General features: G+C 40.9%; 1 protein-coding gene across 5 annotated transcripts in view; it reads left to right on the top strand.

Annotated features, from left to right (window-relative positions):
- Nucleotides 1-25,470, top strand: part of PLEKHA8 (pleckstrin homology domain containing A8) — a 68,158-nt gene that overhangs the window by 2,167 nt on the left and 40,521 nt on the right. For 2 of the 5 annotated variants that reach the window (XM_043463293.1, XM_043463296.1), the window contains exons 2-4: nucleotides 228-730; nucleotides 23,804-23,920; nucleotides 25,028-25,183. In XM_043463293.1, the coding sequence (XP_043319228.1) occupies nucleotides 691-730; nucleotides 23,804-23,920; nucleotides 25,028-25,183 (313 nt within the window). In that variant the 5' untranslated portion in view covers nucleotides 228-690. The remainder of the gene's footprint in view (nucleotides 1-227; nucleotides 731-23,803; nucleotides 23,921-25,027; nucleotides 25,184-25,470) is intronic. The other 3 variants (XM_043463294.1, XM_043463295.1, XM_043463297.1) reach the window with 2 other exon arrangements.

Below are 25,470 nucleotides of genomic sequence, written 5' to 3'. Positions count from 1 at the left end.
TGTGTAGGATCAATTAGCCTTGAAATAAGAGGCTCTGAAGACTAGAATCCAGCGGGCACCCTAAGGGGCCACGGTGGCTCCCAAATTTCGGGAGGTGGAACCCATCTATGGTACCTGGTACCGTAGAGTCAAGACTGTGTTCCCCTTTGTCCCAGAGGCCTCCCTACTCCCTTCTCACCCTCCCTCTAGTCCCAGGACTCATTTTCCCTGCGGGCCTCTTTCACTAGGTCAGCCACGCCGGTATCTCAGCTAAACTCCGGAGTGGATTTTAGGAACCGGCGCGCAGGCGGTGCACTGGGCATGCGCGAGCGGGCCCTGAGCCCGGTGGGTCGAGCACTCAGGTAGCGCGCCGTGGCGCGGCCAGCGACCGGCTACTTCACTCGCGACACTTTGGTGACTTCAGTCGCCCCTCGGACCCACCCAGGACCTTGGCCTCCTTGAGGACAGCGCGCCGCCTGCGGCGCCTGGGACCACCGGCCGGCCGCGTTCTCACGTGCGGAGGCCGCCGCAGTGACCCCGCCCCCGGGCCCAGGATGTGAGGCCCGTGGGGCGTCCCCGCACTGGGCCTGGGCGCCGGGAGTGGCCGGCTCGGCAGCGCCGGGCGATGGCCCTGCTGCCGGTGCTTCTCGCCTCCTGGAGCCTGCAGCAGTGACGGGGCCGGCGGGCGAGGGCGAGGTGGTCGCGGGCGCCATGGAGGGGGTGCTGTATAAGTGGACCAACTATCTGAGCGGTGAGTGGGGGGCGTGCCAGGGTTCCGGTCCTTTGTCTGAGCCGAGGGAGGGCGGCGTCCGGACTCGCCTCTTGGGTGTCGGGGTCACGGTCTCTCCTGAGACCAGAGAGGCCTGCGTGGACCGGGAATGTTTCTCTACAGCAGTTCTCTGTCTCCCGTGCGGTACAGACACAGCCCCCTGTTGGGGCTGGGTGTGAGCCGCAGCTCTCCTCACTTCCGAATCCTGAGATTTGGGGTGACTTGAAAGACACGATGTCCTCGGTGTCAGCGGGAGGGAAATGCTGATTCCGGCTGTGGGGTCCTCTGGGAGTCTCGAATTCTGGCGAAGGAGCTGGTCTCGGGAAGGTTTCATATGAATGCGAGCAGAGGTCAAAGGTTCTTTTTCAAAGTCCCCAGGTACGGCACTTTTCTTTCATCACTTGCAGAGTTATTTGAGTGCAGACCAGGATATCTGAGTCTCAGCTCCAAAGTATGCACGTTTTTGGTTTTCTCACCGAACATTTCTTTTTGTTTTACAGACTCGGAAATGACCGTAAAATAGGATGCAAATATTAGCAGCTCTTTTTTTGCCCTGCTGAACAGAATGGCTTAAAAATAGTACCCCACCCCCTTTCCAATTTATGGAAGTACTTCATATCTTGAGAAGGTCATAACTATTTTTCAGCTGTGAATATGATTCAGAAGGAGCATTTTCATAAATGAGTATATAAATAAAAGCCTTCTGTGCGCTGGAAACTGTGCTAGGCACTTTTTTGAAATTAAACTTTTTATTAAGGAAAATGAGGTAGGCAGGCTCTTAGAGTTTTAACAGCAATGTATTTGAAATGAGAAATATTCCCAGGGATTCTTAAGTGGTGGAGGTGTATTTTCCCATCCTGTGGAGCCTAGGATTTTTTTTTTTTAGGGTTGTAGTATGATTCTCTGGGGTGTTTTAAGGACGTTTGTGTCTGGGAGGATCAGTTGGCAGTAGTGACTTTGATGAGGTTATAAAGCACAGCTGAAAGGGTGCCTGTTGGGGGTACCCAGAATCTCTTCCCTATGCATAGTGTGATTACAAGTAAATTCTGTTTATTTTTCTTTTGATCATTAGTAGAAACTGAGTGAGGAGAAGTGTTTTAGAAGACTTGCTCTTTGCTTCAAGGATCTTCATTTGATATATTAGATGTAGATACCTCATGACTGGGTTTGGCTGCCTGTTAAGGAGGATGTTTGATCAAGTGATTTGCCTCAGAGGTATCTCTAAGCTCTGAGATGTAGGATCTTATGCCCCTGAGTGAAATTTAGTCACTGGTCTTGGTTCTTTAACCCCTTTCCATCACACATGCCTTTTAACTTATTTCTTTGATCCTCAGTGCTCTTCTTTTTTTTTCCATCTCTCTTTGCCGTCTTTTCCCCCCTCTCCTTTCTTGCTTTTCTCCAAGTTTACCTCTTTTACCAAGTTTAGTCTGTTGTTACTGTACCTACTCCCTGCTCATGAAATGCCTTTTTCTCCCTGACTGTCTTTATGTATTCTTCAAAAAAGCTAAATGTCTCTGGAAGGATCTTTGGAATCTTTATCATATGGTTCCTGTACCATCTGTTCTGTTGGAAAACGTCTACTTTTTTCTGCCCCGAGTGAGAGAAGTTAATTTTGTGAGTGATGCCCTCATGGTGGAAGCCCTAAAGAAACAAAACATTGGAGCCATTGCCAGTGGCTGGCTTTACTTTATTCTGCTTGTTCCCCTGGCCTACAAGCCACCTCATTGTGGACACAGTGTGCATAAAAGCCCATCACACCATGGGGGACTTTTTCTGGGTATGTATGTGCGTGCGTGCGTGTGTGCACACACTCAGTTGTGTCTTTGCAGCCCCATAGACTGTAGCCTCCCAGGCTCCTCTGTCCATGTAATTTTCCAGGGAAGCATACTGAAGTGGGTTGCCGTTTCCTACTCCAGAGGATCTTCCTGGTCCCAGGATCAAAACCGCGTCTCTCACTCACGTCTCCTGAGTTGGCAGGCGAATTCTTTACCACTGGGCTACCTGGGAAGCCTTCCCTAGGTATATTTAAAATTACTGTCCAGTGCATTCTGTTTCCTCAGGAGATGTATTTACTCTGGAAAGGAATGGTAACAACCTAGGCGAAGCACATGCATCCTAGTTTCTTTCCCTAGCCTGTGCCAGTTAGTCTCTCCAAAAGCGGATAGTGTTGAGTGTTAATGACAAGCGCTAATGGAGACACCATTAATTTTCTTTTCCTGAAGCTTTTTTTTTAAAGTAACATTTTTTTCTTATGGTTTTGCACATAGTAATTTAAAAATACATGTAATATCTGTCTAAGTTTTTGTTCATTTTGAGTTTTTCTTCAAAGAGAGTATTTAACCCATTTGTGTATTTCTGTCATATCTACAGCTTGATACGGGGTGCCTTGTCTCCAAATCTGAGTGGAGAATTAGCAAATCAGTTTATCACCCGGTCCTTTGAATCCTTGGAGGATGTTGTTAATTTCGTTCACCAGCTGCTGTGTGCTGGGCCCTGTTCTGGGCACAGGGCAAGCAGTGTTGAGACAGACACTGTTCCTGCCTTAAACTTAGAGTCTGGTGGGGGGAGACAGGCGTTCATTGGATAAGTGGTTAGAAGCAGGTGCTCAAGTGTGTGTGATTTGAGAGGGGAGGAAGGGAGAGGCATGTCTGGGTCATTGGGGAAGACTTCTTTTAGGAAATTATCTAAGCAGAGCCTGACGGATAAATAAAAGCTGAGTAGGTGGTGAGGCCAAGGCAGAGGTGCAGTTGGAGGCTGTAAGTGGAAACTTTTTAGGCACAGAGAATATCAGTATGAAGGCCGTAAAGCTGGATAAAGACTGGTGAGTTTAAGGAAAGAAGACCCAAAAGTCTGGAGAGTTGAGAAGAGGCTCCAACAAGACTGTGGAGATGGGGGGCAGGCCTGAAATTGCACGTCCTCATAGGCTGGTTTAAGCACTGCAGAGTGATTGTTCATGCACGTGTGTGTGTGTGTGCGCGCGTGCACATGTGCAAGTGTGCTTGTGTAAGAAAGAAATGATGAGATTGTTTAAAAGCTTACTTTGGCTACATTTGTTGTATTTTGCCAAATACTGTAGTTATTTTGTGAGCTTCTCTCGCCTCTTGAATTAAACTGTTTAGGTTTCAGTTACTGAAAGTTGTAAACGTCCATGAAGACCTGAGAATAGCTGTATCTTAATTGCTTGCATGAGTGTACTGCTAAAATACAGAAAGAGAAAAGTCTCTTTTCCCTAATATATTAGGCACACTCAAGTACCCTGTGCTCCATCAGAGAAAAGGAGAAAAGGAAAAGAAAAGGCGTGTCTGTGTATTTTCTCTAACATTCTTGAGCTACCCAATTTTGAGCAGGAGAACATTGGATATTCTGGGATTTAGTGTCCAGCCCTATCTTCACATATTAGAGGATTAAACCTGAAATGGAAAGGGAATGGATTAAACATTTCACAAACATCTCTATTGTGTGAGACATAACGCTAGGCCACTGTGAGTTTGTTATTTGTGTCTTTCAAGCCCTAAACGTTAGTCGAGGGATATTATACCTGCTTGGTTATTCGTTAATGCTCCATAGTAGAACACCAGTTGAGGAGTCAGAGAAACCTCAAGTCTGGTGCCAGCTCTGTCACTGCCCGGTGCAAAGTCACTTTATCATTCTGAGCTTTAATATCTTCCTCCGTAAGAGTGATGAGATTCACCCATTAATAATTGTAACAATAGTAAAAAGACTTAAACATTTCTGATGTTCCAGACACTATTCTAAACATTTTGCACAGATTAAGTTACTTAATCTTTGCAGCAATTTTAGGAAGCAGTTGACTTTATTGTTTCCAGATGAAGACATTGAGGCAGAGAAAGATGGGGGAAGGAACTGGCCCAAGGTTACAGAGTTAGTAAGTGACTCCAGCGTCTGTGCTCCATTCATTACATAATACTTGTAAAGGTCCTTCCTGCTTGGTCATTATATAATTCTAGCTGATTCATAATGTACCTATATTTAAAGTATGTTGACCTAGAATAGCAGACTTTATTTGGGAATGGGTGGTGGGGAGGAGTTTGGGAGCAAGGAGGACTGTGCCTGGTGTTGTGCATGTGTTTTGTCACTAAGAAATTTTCAGAACTGTGCTCTGTGCTTGCTGCTTTCAGTTTTAGTTCGCTTTCCTGCCCACTCAGCACACAGGAGGGCTGCTGTCATGAGCTCTAGCCAGCTGCAGGCTTCTTGGGCCCCTTCGGTGCATTACAGCACAAGCATATTGCAGTACTGCATTCCAAAAATAACAGAAGCTTGCATCATGCTCACCAGATGATTGTCTGAGGAGGTGCTATAGTTCTGCTTATCCCCCCAGCTAGAGGGTGACTCTTGTCCATATATGTTTGTGCTGGGTAGACAGTACTAAGAAGTCATCTGGAATGTGAGTGATCCAGAGCATGGGCTCACAACCACTAGTCAAGCTTTTTCATTGTAATTATTTTTAAATATCTTTACCAAGGTAGTAATTAATTAATCTATCATCAATTTCACCCATTTAAAGTATACTCATCAGTGTTTTTTAATATATTCACAGAGTACAACCATCACCACAATCAATTTTAAAACATTTGCCTTACCCTGAAGAGAAATACCTATTAGCGACCGTTCCCACCCCACCCCCTCTTGTCCTTGGCAGCCACGAAGGTTGTATACATTTGCCTGTCTGTATAAATTTGTCAATTCCAGACATTTCATATAAATGCAGTAAGTGGAATCATACATTATGTGGTCTTCCTTTACCTAGCATAATTTTTTTTGCTAGGTTTCATCAATGTTGTGGCATGCATCAGTACTTTATTCCTTTTTATTAAGAAATAATACTCTACTATATGGAAATATCATTTTGATTATCCACTCATCCATTGATGAACATTTGGATTGCTCGTTTTTTTGGTTAATATGAGTAATGGTGCTGTGAACATTTGTGTCAGATTTTTGTGTGGATGTGTTTTCATTTCTCTTGAACATTAATCAAAGGAGTAGAATTGTTGGATCATGTGGTAACACTTTAACAGTTTGGGGAACTGCTAAACTTTTCCAAAGTGGCTTCTCCATTTTATACTCTTGTTAGTAATGAAAGAAGGTTCTTAAAAAATAAATAAATAAAAAAATAAAAAAAAGAAAGAAGGTTCTTATTTCTTCACATCCTCACCAATACTTGTTATTGTCTGTCTCATTTCCATCCTAATGAGTGTGAAGTGATTTATCAGTGTGGTTTGATTTATATTTCCCCAGTGACTAATAATGTGGCTCATCATTTCATGTGCTTATTTAGCCATTTGTATATCTTCTTTGGAGAAATGTCTGTTCATATCCTTTGCCCATTTCTTAATTGGGTTATTTATTTTTTCATTATGGAATTGTTAGGGTTCTTTATTCTAGATACAAGTTCCTTATCACATATATTATTTGCAAATATATTTTCCTGTTCTGTAGATTGTCTTTCACTTCCTTATGGTATCATTTGCAGCACAACATTTTTTAATTTTGATATTTATCAATTTTTTTGTTTATTGTCTGTGCTTTTAGTGTCAAATCTTAGCACTTTGCCTAACCCTAGGTCCTATTTTTTTTTCTAGAAGTTTTCTTTTTTTTTTTTTTAATAGTTTTAGCTCTTCTTAATCTCCATGAGCTTCAGCTTTGTGACAGCAAGAGTAATAGCCATACTAGGTTTGTTATAAGGATGAAATGGATAGCATATATGAACCTGCTTAGTACCTAGTTCACTTAAGGGTAGGTTAATTGGATAGTAGTTTTGATTAATGATGCCAGGAAAAAATCAGTTTATATTGCCTGTGTGAAAATTGTGGTTTCTCATGGTTTCTGAGAGTGTATGTATCCTGAATTCCTTAAATCGTTCTTTTGGAAGTTGGAGAGGTATAAATTATAAAGGAAAAGATTCAAATAAACCATCGGAATTTTGGATGACTCTGCAGTCCTATGATAGTCATCCTTGTGGATGAATGATTATTGCAGATCACACGATTCTGTGTAACACTTGTCTCTGTACTTTTGCTCCCAGCGAAAATTAATTAAAAATTTGTTAAGGAACATAAGAGATGTGAAACTGTTGCCTCATTAGTACTCTACCAGAAGCAATATCTCTCTTCCCCTTGATTTGGATGTGTGATGTGATTGGATATACTAAGAGTGATCCATGGAGTATTATGTGATTGAAGTGGTTTATGGATGGAAGAAGCCTGGGGGCCATTGTTCTCAGAGTGTACTCAGTGTTTAATCCTTACCACTTCCTGTTACCCTTTCATCTTATTTAGAATTGAGCCAAAAAGCTCAATTTTGCTTATCCCCCCAGGTAAACGGTGACACTTGTTCATATATGTTTTGCCCTCCTCCAGTGGATCTTCCCAACCCAGAAATCAAACCCAGCAGGTCTTAGGCATTGTAGGTGGATTCTTTACCATCTGAACTACCAGGGAAGCCCCAAGATCATGGTCTAGTGAAAATCTTTCTCGACTGTGAAAATGCCCTTCCAGCTAAATTTGTGATTTTGCCCTTTAAGCTTTTATATGGTTATTCTGAGGCTGTGGCTTGACAGGCCTTAGAGGGAGGGACCACATTGCATGTGGCTGGTCCCTTGGAATAGTTATATGTTACCGATCACTTTCAGGGAAAATTTCACAGAAAAGAAGGGACCGACGGGTGGTGAAAATACCCTTCCTGCTAAATTTGTGATTTTGACCTTTAAGCTTTTATGTGGTTATTCTGAGGCTGTGGCTTTACAAGGCTTAGAGCGACCACATTGCATATAGCTGGTCCCTTGGATGCTACCGATCACCCTCAGGGAAAGCTTCACAGAAAAAGAGGGACCAAAGAGTTGGTGGGATCGGCTTGGACAGGAGTACATGTGAGAGAACAGAAGAGACCCTCAGTGAAGAAACCAGCAGGACTAAAAAGGAGGGTTCTTTTCTGGGAGCAGGAGGATATACTGGGGTGCTGTTAGTGTTAGATTATCAAACCAAACCAAGCCTGCGAGTTTCCAATTGGTGTTGTAGGGAGTCTCTAGGGTATAGTAGAAACCTTGCCCAGTTTAAAATAATGTTATGTGTCTTTACCGAAAGTAAACAAGAAATAACAAAAAGATGTAGGAACTCCCCAAACATTAGGAAATTAAACAGTAATACATCAAAATAACCTATGGGTCAAAGAAGTCTCCAAGAAAATTAGAGAATATTTTCAATTTAAATTGAAAACATAACAGTGGTTGGCCAGGGGTAAAGGATTGGGGGAAGGGCTTGACGAAAAGCGAGTAGTACAAAAGGAGGATAATGGAATTTTTCTGTATCTTGAGTTGTTAGAGGACTATGTGTTTATTGAAACACAGAACCATTAACCAAAGAAGAAATTTCACTATGCATAAATTTTAAAATACTAAAAAATTTAAGTCTTTTTTTTTTAATTTAAGTCTTTAATGGAGTGCAGTTTTTAATTTTTTAATTTTTTTTGAGTGATATGTTTGGATGAACTATTCGTCACAAGACTGCTGAGTAAAAAATAAGGGAAACTACAGTGTGTTTTTGTCAGATGTGTGTTTGACTCACAAGTAATCATTTGTTTGATTTGGATTTTAAAGAAATAAGGAGATCGCTAAAAATTTTGATTTAAAAATGTTGGCTATTATGAAATAAAAAAGGAATATATAGTTATAGTGCAGAATTAACTTGAGCTATGCCCTTTTATATCCAAATATAAGTGCATATTTTTAAAGAAAAATTGTTCTCGTTGAAAAAATATATATACCATTCAGTGTTACTTGAACTGAAAAATGAATTGTGCAAATAATTACTGTCAATTAAACATAAAAAGACATTTGCACTATGTGAGAGAAAAAAAAGCCGATAACAGTTTTGCAATAATGATCTTCAAATTTTTAGTTTCTTTGGATAATGTTTTGTAGTTTTCAGAGTATTAGTTTTATACTTCTTTTGTCAAGTTTATTCCTGTTTTGTTCTTTTTGATACTATTGTAAGTGAAATTATTTTCCTACTTTTATCTTCAGATTGTTCATTGTAATCGTATAGAAATACACTTGATATATGTATATTGGTCTTAAATCTTGCAACTTTGCCAAACTCATTGTGATAGTTTTTAAAGTGATTCCTTTTTAAAAAAAAAAAATATATATATACATTAGCATGTCTGAGAACAGAGATAGATTTGTTTCTTCCTCTCCAGTCTAAATGCTTTTTGTATAATTCTGTACTCTAATTGCCCTGGCTAGAACCTCCAATACAGTGTTGCTTAGAAGTGGTGAGAGTAAGCATCTTTGTCTTATTCCTGATTTCATGGAAAAAGCATCTGGTCTTTGATGGCTCAGACAGTAAAGAATCTGCCTGCAATGCGGGAGACCTGGGTTCAATCCCTGGGTCAAGAAGATCCCCTAGAGAAGGGAATGGCAACCTTCTCCAGTATTCTTGTCTGAAGAATCCCATGAACAGAGGAGCCTGGTGGGCTACAGTCCATGGGATCACAGAATCGGACAAGACTGAGAGACTAACATAATGTTAGCCTTGGGTCTTTGTAGATATCTTTATCAGGTTGAAGGAGTTCCCATTATACCTAGTTTTTTAAAAGAATTTTTATGAAAGAATGTTAGATTCTGTCAAGTATGTTTTCTACATTTAGTGAGATAATCATGTGATACCTTTTTAGAAATATTTTATTTACAAAAAAATCCAGCTCAGGTTTGAAGTAAGAAGTGAACTTCTATTAGTCCATGTAACTGGAAAGTCCAGAAGGTATCTTATCTGTAGGTATGACGCAGTCTGACTGAGGTGTTCAAAAACTGTCATCGAGATTTGCTCCCTTTTTCTGACTCCCTCCCATCCTCTCACCCCCTTCTCCTTGGACCTGTAAACCGTGTTTAGGTCCATGTGATGGCACAATGATTGCCCGTGGTGGCAAACACCTTAGAGGCCAAAGAGAAAACAGAGAGTCTCCATTTCTTTCGACCTTTCCCCAGTCCCAGCAAAAGTCCCAGAATTACTTCTGGTTGGGCCACTTGCCTGTCTTGGAACACAGCTCTGAGGAAAGAGGATGTGAAGTTCCAGTTAAGCCTGAATCATATGCCCCCCTTGGGGCTTGTCAGCCCCATTGAAACTACATGGATAAAGTGTGCAGAAGGGGGTTTTCAGTAGCAGAAATGTAGGAGGTGGATGCCTGGTTGCCAAAAGTAAATGTCCACTTTACCTTCTACAGTGAAATAATCCAAGGTAATACAAAATGTGTGAAGTTGGCATTTAAATACCCCATCCCTGGCAGCAGTAGCTTGTAGGTTCTAAAACTTTTCCTACTCATTGAAGTTTCTCAGCTAATCTTCCTAGCAGGGAGTTGAGCTGACACCGCATTCCATCTCCAGAAGGGGATGGCAAAAACAGGGAGTGGGGTTGCATGGGAAGATAGTCTAATGGTAATTGAATGAATCAGGGGCTGGTACAGACCCATAGTTTTTAACTGCTCTTTTGTTACCTTGAATATTTTCTTATTTTCAAGTGTATTAATCAGGGTTTTCCAGAGAAACAGAACCATGTATTTCCATAGGAGGAGTTTTATGATAGGAATTGGCTCGTGCAGTTATGGAGACTGTAAAGTCCTAAGTCTGCTCTCTGCAAGCTGAAGAACTAGGAAGGCTGGTAACTCAATTCAGTCAGAGTTCACAGGCCTGAGAATCGAGGGTGGTGGTCACATCTCAGGTAGAGAGTATATTCACCCTTCCTCTGCCTTTCTGTGCTATTCAAGCCCTCATTAGATTGGATGATGTCCAGCTGCATTGGTGAGGGCAATCGTTACTCAGTCTACTGATCCAAATGCTAATATCTCCCAGAGACCTCTTCACAAACACAACCACAAAGAATGTTTTACCAGCAACCTGGACATCGGTGGGCCAGTCAAGCTGATATATAAAATTAATCATCACTGTAAACCAAGGTAACAGCAGATTAATTTAAAGCAGGAAGTGGATTAATGGCCTCTTCATCATCCACACCTCTTTCCTCATGCAGTTCATCCATCATTCCTAAGCTATATATGGGCTTCCCAAGACAGGACATCTTGAAAGAGTGTGTTCTCTACACTACTCTGGGCTCTCTATTTGTTATTTAGTTCCAGAGTCCTATCTGACTCTTGCAGCCGCATGGACTGTCACCTTCGAGGCTCCTCTGTCCTTAGGATTTGCCAGGCAAGAGTATTGGAGTGGGTTGCCATTTCCTTCTCCAGGGGATCTTCCTGACCCAGGGATTGAACCCAAGGCTGTGCGTTGGCATGCAGATTCTTTACTGCTGAGCCACCAGGAAAGCACGGTTTCTCCATTACTCTGCCGTTACGTCTTAGATAATGGGAATGAGACTTCTGTGGTCTCTTAACATGCCTTCTGAAATTCTAGAAGCTTTATGCTTTAAAGAAAAGCTTTTCTTGGTCATAGTTTTTCTAGTTACAAACTGCAGAATAAAATAATTGAATCCCTTCTATTGTTGTTACAACTTCTCCTAGATAAATATGGAACCTGTTACAGAGAAGATATTGTTACAGTTACTGTTATCATTTACAAGCTACTTTTAAAATGTACTGTAGCTGTGCTTTGTGTGTGTGTGTGTATTTGGGCTATTTAACAGTTTTCAATTTCCTGTAAGATAAACCTAGTTTATACCACATTTTTTCAATTTTTAGGCATTTTCCACATTCCAACAGTTCTGAAGCCAGGAAGCATCTGGGAATGAGATCATGTCATTGCTTAATGCGCAGGTTATTTTTTAAGTTTTTTTTTATTGAAGGATAATTGCTTTGCAGAATTTTGTTTTCTGTCAAATCTCAACGTGAATCAGCCATCGGTATACATATATCCTCTCTCTTTTGATCCTCCCTCCCATCTCCCACCACAACTCACGCCTCTCGATTGATACAGAGCCCCTGTTTAAGTTTCCTGAGCCATATAGCAAATTCCCATTCGCTATCTATTTTACATATGGTAATATAAGTTTCCATGTTACCTTTTCCATACATCTCACCCTCTCCTTCCCTCTCCCCATGTCCATAAGCCTGTTCTCTATGTCTGTTTCTCCATTGCTACCCTGTAAATAAATTCTTAAGTACCATTTTCCTAGATTCTGTATATATGAGTTAGAATACGATATTTTTCTCTTTTTGACTCACTTCCCTCTATATTAGTAGGTTCTAGGTTCATCCACCTCATCAGAACTAACTCAAATGCATTCCCTTTTATGGCTGAGTAATATTCCATTGTGTATATATACCACAACTTCTTTATCCATTCATCTGTCAGTAGACATCTAGGTTGCTTCTGTGTGCTAGCTATTGTAAATAGTGCTGTAACGAACAATGGGATACATGTGTCTCTTTCAATTTTGGTTTCCTCAGGGTGTATGCTTGGGAGATTGCTGGGTCATATGGTGGTTTTATTCCTAGTTTTTAAGGAATCTCCATACCATCTTCCATAGTGGAGTGGCTGTATCAATTTACATTTCAACCAACAGTACAAGAGCATTCCCTTTTCTCCACACCCTCTCCAGCATTTATTGTTTGTAGACTTTTTGATGATGGCCATTCTGACTGGTGTGAGGTGATATCTCATTGTAGTTTAGGTTTGTATTTCTCTAATAATGAGCAGTGTTGAGCATCTTTTCATGTGTTTGTTAGCCATCTGTATGTCTTCTTTGGAGAAATGTCTATTTAAGTCTTTTCCCCACTTTTTGATTGGGTTGTTTGTTTTTCTGGCATTGAGTTGTATGAGCTGCTTCTATATTTTGGAAATTAATCCTTTGTCAGCTGTTTTATTTGCTATTGTTTTCTCCCATTCTGGGGATTGTCTTTTCACCTTGCTTATAGTTTCCTTTCCTGTGAAAAAGCTTTTAAGTGTAATCAGGTCCCACTTGTTTACTATTGTTTTTATTTCCATTACTCTGGGAGGTGGATCATAGAGGATCTTGCTTTGATTTATGTCATCGAGTGTTCTGCCTATGTTTTCCTCTAAGAGTTTTATAGTTTCTGGTCTTACATTTAGGTCTTTACTCCATTTTGAGTTTATCTTTGTGTATGGTATTAGGAGGTGTTCTAATTTCATTCTTTTACATGTAGCTGTCCAGTTTTCCCAGCATGATTTATTGAAGAGGCTGTCTTTGCCCCATTGTATATTCTTGCCTCCTTTGTAAAATAAGGTACCCATAGGTACATGGGTTTATTTTGGGGCTTTATCTCCTGTTCCATTGGTCTGTGTTTCTGTTTTGTGCCAGGACCATACTGTCTTGATGACTGTAGCTTTGTAGTATAGTCTGAAGTCAGGAAGGTTGACTCCTCCAGCTCCATTCTTCTTTCTCAAGACTGCTTTGGCTATTTGGGGTCTTTTGTGTTTCCATATGAATTGGGAAATTTTTTGTTTTAGTTCTGTGAAAAATATCATTTGATAGGCATCAAATTTGATAGGGATCACATTGAATCTATAGATTGCATTTGGTGCTATAGTCATTTTCACAATATTGATTCTTCCTACCCAGGAACATGGGATATCTCTTCATCTGTTTATGTCATCTTTGATTTCTTTCATTAGTGTCTTATAACTTTCTGTGTACAGTTCTTTGGTCTCCTTAAGTAAGTTTATTCCTAGATATTTCTTTTTGTTGCAGTGGTGAATGGGAACGATTCCTTAATTTCTCTTTCTGATTTTTCGTTGTTGGTACGTAGGAATGCAAGTGATTTCTGTGTATTGATTTCGTATCCTGCAGCTTTGCTAAATTCACTGAGTAGCTCTAGTAATTTTCTGATATTATCTTTAGAGTTTTCTATGTACAGTATCATGTCATCTGCAAACAGTGAAAGCTTTACTTCTTCTTTTCCAATCTGGATTCCTTTTATTTCTTTTTCTTCTCTGATTGCTGTAGCTAGGACTTCCAGAACTATGTTGAATAACAGTGGTAAAAGTGGACACCCTTTGTTCCTGATCTTTTGTTTCTGATCTTTTGTTTCTGGGGGAATGCTTTCAGTTTTTCACCATTGAGAATAATGTTTGCTGTAGCCTTATCATATATGTCCTTTACTATGTTGAGGTAGGTTCCTTCTATGCCCATTTTTTGAAGAGTTTTAATCATAAATGGGTTTTGAATTTTGTAAAAGGTTTTTTCTGCACCTATTGAGATTATTATATGGTTTTTATCTTTCAATTTGTTAATATGGTATATCACATTGATTTTGCGTATATTGAAGAATCCTTGCATTCCTGGAATACACTCAACTTGATCATGATGTATGTGTTTTTTGTGTGTCGTTGAATTCTGTTTGCTAAAATTTTGTTGAGGATTTTTGCATCTATATTCATCAGTGATACTGGCCTGTAGTTTTCATTTTTTGTGTTGTCTTTGTCCAGTTTTGATATCAGGGTGGTGGTGGACTCATAGAATGAGTTTGGAAGTGTTCCTTCCTCTGCAGTTTTTTGAAAGAGTTTTGGAAGGATAGGCGTTAGCTCTTCTCTAAATGTTTGATAAAATTCTCCTGTGAAGCCATCTGGTCCTGAGCTTTTGTTTTGGGGGAGATGTTTGATCACAGCTTCAATTTCAGTGCTTGTAATTGGATTGTTCATGACTTCTATTTCTTCCTGGTTCATTCTTGGAAGATTGAACTTTTCTAAGAATCTGTCCATTTCTTCCAGATTATCCATTTTATTGCCATATAGTTGTTCATAATAGTGTCTTAAAATTATTTGAATTTCTGCATTGTGTGTTGTAACCTCTCCTTTTTCATTTCTAATTTTGTTGATTTGATTCTTCTCTCTTTTTTTCTTGATGAGTCTGGCTAAAGGCCTGTCAGTTTTGTTTATCTTCTCAAAGAACTAGCTTTTAGTTTTTTTAATCTTTACTATTGTTTCTTTCATTTCTTTTTCATTTATTTCTGCTCAGATCTTTGTGACTTATTTCCTTCTACTGATTTTGGGGTTTTTTTGTTCTTCTTTTTCCAGTTGTTTTAGGTGTAAAGTTAGGTTGTCTATTCAGTGTTTTTCTTGTTTCTTGAGGTAGGATTGTATTGCTATAAACTTCGGTCTTAGAACTGCTTTTGCTGCATCCCATAGGTTTTGAGTTGTCGTGTTTTCATTGTCATTTGTTTCTAGAAATTTTTTTATTTCCCGTTTGATTTCTTCAGTGTTGTTCAATATCCATGTGTTTGTGTTTCTTACAGTTTTTTTCTTGTAATTGGTATCTAGTCTCATAGTGTTGTGGTCAGAGAAGATGCTTAATACAATTTCAATTTTCTTAAATTTCCTGAGGTTTGATTTGTGACCCAAAATGTGGTCTATCCTGGAGAATGTTCCATGTGTACTTGAGAAGAAGGTGTACTCTTTTGCATTTGGATGGAATATCCTGAAGATATCAATGAGATCCATCTCATCTTATGTATCTTTTAAGACTTGTGTTTCCTTATTAATTTTCTGATTTGATGATCTGTCCATTGGTGTGAGTGGGGTATTAAAGTCTCCTACTATTATTGTGTTACTGTCAATTTCTCCTTTTATGTCTGTTAGTGTTTGTCTTACGTGTTGAGGTTCATTCTATATTGGGTGCTCCTATATTGGGTGCGTAGATATTTACAATTGTTATGTCTTCCTCTTGGATTGATCCCTTGATCATTATATAGTGTCCTTCCTTATCTCTTGTAATCTTCTTTATTTTAAGGTCTATTTTGTTTGATATGAGGATTGCTACTCCAGCTTTCTTTTGCTTCCCATTTGCATGAAGTATGTTTTTCCATCCTCTCACTTTCAGTCTATATGTGTCTTGAGGTCTGACGTGGGTTTCTTGTCGACAGCATATATATGGGTCTTATTTTTGTGTCCATTCAGCCAGTCTGTGTCTTTTGGTTGGAACATTTAATCCATTTACATTTAAAGTAACTCAATGGACATGGATTTGGGTGGACTCTGGGAGTTGGTGATGGACAGGGAGGCCTGGCGTGCTGCGGTTCATGGGGTCGCAAAGAGTCGGACATGAGTGAGCAACTGAACTGAACTGAACATTTAAAGTAATTATTGATATATATGTTCCTATTGCCATTTTCTTAATTGTTTGGGGTTGATTTTGTAGATCTTTTTTCTTCTCTTGTATTTCTTGGCTATATAAGTCCCTTTAACATTTGTTGTAAAACTGGTTTGGTGGTACATAATGCTGTTAACTTTTGCTTGTCTGAAAAACTTTATTTCTCCATCAATTTTGAATGAGATCCTCGCTGGGTACTGTAATCTTGGTTGTAGATTTTTTCCCTTTCAGTACTTTAAATATATCCTGCCATTCCCTTCCAGCCTGCAGAGTTTCTGCTGGAAGATCAGCTGTTAAGCATATGGTGTTTCCCTTGTATGTCACTTGTTGCTTCTTCCTTGCTCCTATTAATATTCTTTCTTTGTGTTTAGTCTTTGTTAGTTCGATTAACATGTGTCTTGGTGTGTTTCTTCTTTGGTTTATTGTGTATGGGACTCTTTGTGCCTCTTGGACTTGATTGACTATTTCCTTTTCCATGTTGGGAAAATTTTCAGCTATTATCTCTTCAAAAATTTTCTCATACCCTTTCTTTTTCTCTCCTTCTTCTGGGACCCCTATAATTCTAATGTTGGTGCGTTTGATATTGTCCCAGAGGTCTCTGAGACCATCCTCAGTTCTTTTCATTCTTTTTACTTTATTCTGCTCTTCTGAAGTTATTTCCACCATTTTATCTTCCAGCTCACTGATTTGTTCTTCTGCTTCAGATATTCTGCTATTGATTCCTTCTAGAATATTTTTAATTTCAGTAATAGTGTTGTTTGTCTCTGTATGTTTATTCTTTAATTCTTCTAGGTCTTTGTTAACTGATTCTTGTGTTTTCTCCATTTTGTTTCCAGAGTTTTTGGTGATCTTTACTATCATCATTCTGAATTCCTTTTCAGGTGGTTCGCCTGTTTCCTCTTCAGTTATTTGGACTTCTGTGTTTCTAGTTTGTTCCTTCATTGGTGTAGCATTTCTCTGCCTTTTCATTATTTTTTTTTTAATTAATTGTGTTTGAGGTCTCCTTTTCCCAGGCTTCAAGGTTGGATTCTTTCTTCCTCTTGGTTTCTGCCCTCCTAAGGTTGGTTCAGTGGTTTGTGTAAGCTTCGTACAGGGTGAGATTTGTGCTGAGTTTTTGTTTGTTTTTCCTCTGATGGGCAAGGCTGAGTGAGGTGGTTATCCTGTCTGCTGATGATTGGGTTTGTATTTTGGTTTTGTTTGTTGTTTAGATGAGGCATCCTGCACCAGGGTGTAACTGGTGGTTGGGTGATGCTGGGTCTTGTATTCAAGGGGTTTTCTTTGTGTGAGTTCTCACTATTTGATGCTCCCTAGGGTTACTTCTCTGGTAGTCTTGGTCTTGGAGTCAGTGCTCCCACTCCAAAGGCTCAGGGCTTGATCTCTGGTAAGGAATGAAGATTCCACAAGTGGTTTGTTATGGCATTAAGGGAGATTAAAACAAATATCCCCAAATGCAAAACCAAAGATGAACCCCAGACAAATGGCAGTTACAAAATCAGGTAAATAATAAATAAAATAATGGAATGTACACATATACATATACACCCATGAACAAAGTGAAAACAGTCCAACAAAAAGAAAGTACAGTAGATTGACCTGGCAAACAAAGTAAATAAAAAATTATACATACTATTTAAGAACAAAACTAACTAAAGCACAGACTGGAAAACAAAACTAAAGCAAGGTGCCAAGTGGGGAATGAAGCAATGAAAATAAAACTAACAAATATGTTGAGAGGAAAGGAAAGAAAGAAAGAATAGATATGTGAAGTTAAATAGAGGTAGACGAAGAAGGTTTATATACATTAAAGATTAACTGCGAGAGGAAGAGAACAGTAGGGAAGGCAAACAAAGGAGTAAATGTAGAAAAAGTATAATAGGTTTTTCCAGAAAAATTAAAAATTAAAATTGTAAAAAGGAGAAAAAAAAATGGAAGAAGAAAGAAAAAAGGGGGAAAAAAGGAAAACTCCACAGAACTGCAAAAGCCCAATCAATGTAGAGGCAGAGGCATATAGCAACAATAAAAAGTGTGACTGAATATACACATATACATATACACCTGTAAGCAAAATCAAAACAGTCCAACAAAAGTAAAGTAGAATAGATTGACCTGGAGAACAAAGGAAATAAAAAATTATATCTACCAGAACAAAACTAGCTAAAGCACAAACTAGAAAACAAAACTAGACCAAGGTGCCAATTGGGGAATAAAGCAATGAAAATAAAATTAACAAATATGTTGAAAGGAAAGGAAAGAAACAAACAATAGATATGCAAGTTAAGTATGGGTAGATAAAGAAGATTTATATACATTAAAGATTAACTGTGAGGGGAAAAGAACAGTAGGAAAAGCAAGCAAAGGAATAAATGTCTAAAAAATAATAATAGGTGTAAAAAATTAGAATTAAAGCGAAAAAGGAAAACTCTACAGAACTGCAAAAGCCCAATGTAGAGGCAGAGGTTTATACCAGCAGTAAAAAATGTGACTGAGAAAAAAACTCAAAAGCTTAATTAGATTTCATAGTGGCAATAAAATCAACAACTACAACAGAGGCGGGGGGGAAGGAAAACAAAAAGAAAAAAAAATCCAAAGGAATCTGCAGATCAAGTCAAAACATAAGAATAATAAATGTTTTTCTTAAGTCACTGCTGTCAGAGTCCTTTCCCTCGCTGGGAGTCACAGTCCACCTCCCCTCCCTAGGATGCCCTCCAACACTGTGCTGATCTCTGGACCTGCAGCGGGGGCAGCTCAGATTCTAATCTGGTCCTCCTCCTCTGTCTTCTTGCCTCCGATGTCCACAGCTATCAGAACTAGCGGGTTTGCTTTTGTGGGAGCTTGCAATGATCTTTTATATATTCCATAGACACAGAGTCTGTCTGCCTAGTTGATCATGTGAATTTAATCTGCAGCTTATACAGCTTGTGGGAAAGTTTTGGGTCTTCTTCCTTAGCCACACTGCCCCTGGGTTTCAATTGTGATTTTATTTCCACCTCTGCATGTGGGTCATCCACTGGGGTTTGCTCCTGAGGCTGCCCTGGAGGACTTGGGTTTGGCCCTGTGAGGGCCAGGTGTGGAGGTGGTGCAGCTACTTGGGTCACAGGGGTTCTGGCAGCACCAGGTTCTCAGGGGAGTTGCAGCTAGGGCAGCAGGAAATATAGTGCTCTAGAAGGGTATGGCAACCAGTTTTGGCCAATATGCTCCAGTAGTCTTGCTTGGAGAATCCCCTGCCCTGACAGAGAAGCCTGGCAGGCCACAGTCTACAGGGTCGCAAAGAGCTGGACACAACCGTAGCAACTCAAGACTTTTTGCCTGTGGCAGCTCTGCCCAGTGAGAGTCAAGCGCGAAGGTGGCACAGCTGCTTGGCCTGCGGGGACCCTGGCGGCCAAGTGTGCAGGGACGCAGCCTGCCTCCGCCGCAGGAGTTTTGGCCCCATCAGAGTCTTTCTTCGAGCCTCTTGTAGCTGGCCATAAAAAGGCGTCTCTGGCCAGTCCTTCTCCATAGCTCCTCCCATTCAGGCTCTGAGCAGACTCCCTCGCCTGGGCTCCTCTGTTGTCAGTGCGTCAGGCTCATACAGGGGCCCCCTGGCTGGGGTCCTACTCTGGAGATTGACGCATCAGGCACTTAAAGGGGCGCCCGGGGTGGTGGTGTGCATGTAGAGGGGCCCCCTGGCTGGGGTCTTACCCTGGAGATTGGCGCGTCAGGCACTTCAAGGGGTGCCCAGGGTGGTGGTCTGCACATAGAGGGCCCCCCTGGCTGGGGTCCTCCTCTGGAGATCGGCGCGTCAGGCACTTAAAGGGGCACCCAGGATGGTGTTCTGCTCTGTAGTTCAGTGCGTCGGGCGTTTGATGGTCCAGCCTCTCTATTGTTCAGCTGCCGATGCTGGCCTGTGGGGAGAGAGAGGCTGTGGAGATGGCACCACCCGCTATGCATGACTCAGCAATATTGCCTTGCTTCCATGGCTGCCAGGCTTTCCTCCACTGGCATTTCCCACCACGATCTCCTCCCTCACATCCCCTCGATCGGTCTCTCCGCAGTCAACAGCAGCCCTTGCCCTGGGGTCGCTTCACAGTCCCCAAACTCCAGCTCCCAGCTGCTGCGCCTTCCAGAGGGCCCTCCTCCCTGTCCACAGTATGTATGGCTGTGGCAAGACTGTCTGATTCTCATTCCATTTAGGCCGCCACAGATCAACTGTTTCACTCTCAGCGTTAAATGTTTCTCCTCTGACTCAAGACAGTTGCCCCCATGTGGGGATCGGACCCCTGTTTCAGTTCGCCCACCCCCCAAGGACAGGTTCAATCCTACCAACAGTCCTGTTTTTCCCCCTAGTCCCTTCATCCTACCTAGTTTTGCGTGGTTCTGTATATTCTTTTCTGCTGGTCAGGTACTCCTATCTGCTCTCAACTGGTGTTCTGCATGCACTTCTGTGTCTGAAGGTGTATTCCTGATGTATCTGTGGAGAGAGATATACTTCATGTCCACCTACTCCTCCGCCATATTGTTCTTCCTAAGTTTTTTTTTTTTAATTTAAGTATAGTTGATTTACAAGGTGTTACTTTATCCATTCATCTGTTGATGGACATTTAGGTTGCTTCCATGTCTTGGCTATTGTAAGTAGTGCTACTGTGAACACAGGGCTGCATGTATCGTTTTGAATTAGAGTTTTTTCCAGATATATGCCCAGGAGTGGTTTTACTGGATCATGTGGTAACTCTTATTTTTAATTTTTTAAGGAACCTCCATACTGTTTTCCATAGTGACTGTACCAATTTACATGCCCACCAACCCAGTGTAACAAGAGTTCCTTTTTCTCCACACCCTCTCCTGTCTACAGTTTATTATTTGTAGACTTTTTATTGATGGCCATTAAAGACGGGAGTGAAAAAGCTGGCTTAAAACTCAACATTCAGAAGACTAAGATCATGGCATCTGGTCCCATCACTTCATGGCAAGTAGATAGGGAAACAATGGAAACAGTGACAGACTATTTTCTTGGGCTCCAAAATTACTGCAGATGGTGACTGTAGCCATGAAATTAAAAGATGCTTGCTCCTTGGAAGAAAAGCTGTGACCAACCTAGACAGCATATTAAAAAGTAGAGACATTACTTTGCCGACAAAGGTCCATCTAGTCAAAGCTATGGTTTTTCCAGTAGTCATGTATGAATGCGAGAGTTGGACTATAAAGAAAGCTGAGTGCCGAAGAATTGATGCTTTTGAACTGTGCTGTTGGAGAAGGCTCTTGAGAGTCCCTTGGACTGCATGGAGATCAAACCAGTCCATCCTAAAGGAAATCAGTCCTGAATATTCATTGGAAAGACTGATGCTGAAGCTGAAACTCCAGTACTTTGACCACCTGATGCGAAGAACTGACTCACTGGAAAAGATCCTGATGTTGGAAAAGATTGAAGGCAGGAGGAGAAGGGGACGACAGAGGATGAGATGGTTGGATGGCATCACCGACTTGATAGACATGAGTTTGAGCAAGCTCCAGGAGTTGATGATGGCAGGGAAGCCTGGCATGCTGCAGTCCATGGGGTCGCAAAGAGTCAGACACTACTAAGTGACTGAACTGATTCTGACCAGTGTGAGGTGATACCTCATTATTGTTTTGATTTGCATTTCTCTGATAATTAGTGATGTTGAGCATCTTTTCATGTGCCTGTTGGCCATCTATATGTCTTCTGTGCAGAAATGCCTATTTAGGTCTTATGCCCATTTTTTGATTGGGTTGTTTGGTTTTTGTTGTTGAGTTGTATGAGCTATTTGTATATATTGGAAATTAAACCTTGTTAATCATATCATATGCCAGTACTTCAGTTTATCTTAAAATTGATGGTATCTGATGGTTAATTTTTTGTGTCAACTCACCTGGGCCATGGAGTGCCCAGACATTTGACTAATCATTCTGGTTGTGTCTGAGGGTATTTCTGGATGGGATTAACATTTGAATTGGTAAACATAGTAAAGTAGATTGCTTTTCTTAATATGAATGGGTCCCATCCAAAGACCTAAATAGAACAAAAAGGAATAAGGGGTAATAACTCTTCCTGCTTGACTGTTGAGCTGGAACTTTGGTCTTTTCCTGTTTTTTCACTCTCACTGAAACATTGACTCTTCCTGGGTCTCAAGCCTCCTGACTTTGGACTGGAATTACAAGTTGTCTCTCCTGATTCTCTAGCTTGCTGACTGCAGATGTTGGAATTTCTTAGGCTCTGTAATGCGTGAGCAAATTCCTTATAATAAATTATGTGTAGATATGCCTACGTATTATTGGTTCTCTTTCTCTGGAGAATGAAGACTAATGCAGGTGAGGTCTGAAATTTGATAAAATATGATAATTGAGGGTACGTTGATTTCCCTCTAATTGAGAGTCTTGGTGGTTTTGGAGAGTGTTTCACACCGAACATAATCATGGAAGTTGAGTTGTAAGTGAGAAGATGCTACTGTTCTATACCAGGATAGCTTTCTGGCAATGGGGAGTCAGGGTTTGGGAGTTATTACGCCAGGAGAGACAGTGTTAGAAAGACAGTTTTCTTCCCAGCTCTGTTGTATACTTCGTTTGTGACTTTAGGTAGGTCACCTAACCTGTCTGGGATTGGTTTCCTTTTCTGTGAAAGAGCTGATTGAACTAGGTGATTTCAAAATCCTTTTTCATTTCTCAGGGTCTTAGCAGTTGATTCTTCTGTTTCAGTGAGGGGAGATGCGTAAGGTGTAAACAATGACTTGCAGAGGGCTACAGTATCACTAGTAGTATCCAACTCCTGGAGTGCTGATTGTATACTCAACAAGTCATAATCTCATGACCAGGTTGATTTCTTGAATTGTAATGTTTGTGTCAAGTACAGTAGCTTTCAGGTTTGTTTGCATAGAATTTGAAACCAGGCCCAGGAAGCATCACCTTCTGAAACAAAATTTACAAGTTCATCCCAAGAGGTTTTCCATCCAGTAATTGACTTGTGTGGGTGTTGAGTTAAGGCCTTGGGACTCCTGACATCCAGTAAAGGGTCTAGGTGCTTCCCTGTCAGTGGTTCCCTGACATTACTATTTTGACATCAATAGGTGACTTACGTATTTACTTGGTGTGAATCTGTTCCCAAGAGCCCATCAGGTATGTACCTGAGCAGCCCTTGGGGCCCTGCCCAAAGTTCCTACCAACCTTCTCTCTGACTGTCTCAGTCATAGAAGAGTCCAGTGAGAGAAATGTATCCTTAAAGGGCTGTGGCATTTCAGAGAGAGAGAAAAAAAAAATCTGACAGAGGAGACTGACAAGGCTTATGCAAGAGATAGTCAGGGATGACATTTTTAGGAAAAAGATCCAATTTGAGCGAAAACTCTGAAGCAGGAATACAGCAAGTTTGGTGTGACTAGAAAATAGGTTGTGTAAGAGGACTAGATAAGATGTGAGTTTCCACTGAATATGATTTGTCCTGTGAAATTCTCTGAAGTAAAAATAGTTAAGCCCGTGAATGTTTTAAGATTATTCCATTTCAGTGCATCAATACCAAACAGTAAATTAAAGTTATCTATTCCTAGAAATCATATGACCTTAGGCAGGCCTGTTAGGCAGCACTTTGTGTAATGTTGAAAGGTCAGTATAATCCTTTGTCTCATTTTGAGGTTCAGAATAATTTTTCTTAACCAGAGGGGAAGAAAGCAAGTGTGTTAACAATAATGTTTGGAAAACAATAATCTTTAATCTTAGAAAAATTAAAAACCAAAGATTACTAGTACTGTATTGGAGAGAAAAAGGAATAAAAATCATCAGTAATCCCCTTACTTAGAGAATCATCACTATATTTATTGCTGCTCCTTCCAGACTCCTTTGCAAAAATGAAATCAAATATACATCTTTTCTAGCTTTTTTCCCTTAGAATTTTCCCCCAGAAGGTAAGTTCCTTGGGGCTGGAATCCAGCATCCTTTGTTAGGTCCTATACTGTGTCCTGGGAAGCAGTAATTGAGACCATGCTCTTGCTTCTGTTTGCAGGTTGGCAGCCTCGGTGGTTCCTTCTCTGTGGGGGGATATTATCTTACTATGATTCTCCTGAAGATGCCTGGAAAGGTTGCAAAGGGAGCATCCAGATGGCAGTCTGTGAAATCCAAGGTGAGAAGCCAAGAAATTTGCAGGGTTTATTTTTCTTTCTGTTTCTCCCCCAAGATTAAAAAAAAACCAAAACACTGGTTTCTTAGGCCTTTCTGTGCTGCTTCCAAAGTATAGACAAAGATATATTATGTTACGTACCCCACCCCCCCCAAAAAAAAACCTTGCAAGTAAGACCTAAAACTGCAGGCAGTTTTTACAAGAAGGTTGGTTAAGAGGTAATGAAAATAAATGAGAGCAGTGTGTTTATTAATCACACATCTAGTACCGTTTCACAGTCTCTTGCTCACCTGGCACTTGAGGCAATTTTCTAACCTTGTGTTTTTATTGCAACATCAGACACTTCTGTGTTTAGATCAGGACACGTACCTACCTTCTCACCACCACCATACTCAAAACTAAACAAGCAAACACCTAACCGACCTACAAACAGCCTTTACTTCCTGGTTTTAGGAATCTTAGGATATGCTGGGAGGGTGTGGCTCAGAAACCGATTAGAACGGAATTAGGGGCCCAGGGTTTGGAGGGTGAAGGAGAGTGTGGCTTGCTTGTTTCTTCTCCTAAAGGCTTTAAGGGAATTGTCACATTTTTTACATAATGAGTGAAGGAAGGTAGAAAAGGGAAAGTGCTGTGTTCTTGATTGCTTTCCAGTTGTCACTTTTTTAATATGACATGTAAAGGAAGGTAGAAGAGTAAAATTACTCTGTTTAATTGCTTTCCAGCACCCCAAGGAGATGAAGAGCACATCCTTACTTGTTTGCATCAAGCCATTTTGGCTGCAGAGCAGCATGCTTTACACACACACACACACACACGCCAAAAGAGAGATTTTTCCTCTCTCCTCTTCTAAAAGATCCTGAGGAGATTTAAGTGCTTCTTTTTTAGGCCAAAGTCTTGGTGAGACCTTGGAGCCAATTGCAGAGTTTTCCTTCTTCATCAGCAGAGACCTCTAGGAAGAGATAAATAAACCAGAAGTTGTGAGGGCTGGCATCCTCTTTTGGAAGAAGTCCTCAGTGACTGGCCCCAGTAAAGCTGAGGAGTTTGGGTAGAGTGGAGGCTACCCAGACAGGGCTCTTCTGGGTTTCTGACCTCCCTCTGCCTTGCTCCCAGTTCATTCTGTAGATAACACACGCATGGATCTGATCATCCCTGGGGAACAATATTTCTACCTGAAGGCCAGAAGTGTGGCTGAGAGACAGCGGTGGCTGGTAGCCTTGGGGTCAGCCAAGGCTTGCCTGACAGACAGTAGGACCCAGAAGGAGAAAGGCAAGTATTGATTGTGCTCTGGCCTGGGAACCCTGGGAATTACCTGGTGGCATCTCTGGGTTCCCATATTTGTTATCTTGCTTCTGACCACCTAGCCACAGCCAGCTTTTTATGTCGTGTAGGTGCTGTACATCTCAGTGGAACTTAAACAATCTATACCTGACTCTTCTCTCCTAGCATGTCATAGTAGAAAGAGGGTAGGTTTTGGAGCCAGACACAACTGGGTTCAAATCATGGCTTTGTAGGGTACTGGCTTTGTGACCTCGGCATAGGACCTCTCTCATTTT

The sequence above is a fragment of the Cervus canadensis genome, chromosome 3 (genome assembly GCF_019320065.1).
Source record: "Cervus canadensis isolate Bull #8, Minnesota chromosome 3, ASM1932006v1, whole genome shotgun sequence".
NCBI lineage: Eukaryota > Metazoa > Chordata > Mammalia > Artiodactyla > Cervidae > Cervus > Cervus canadensis.
This window is presented reverse-complemented; position numbering and strand designations above follow the sequence as displayed.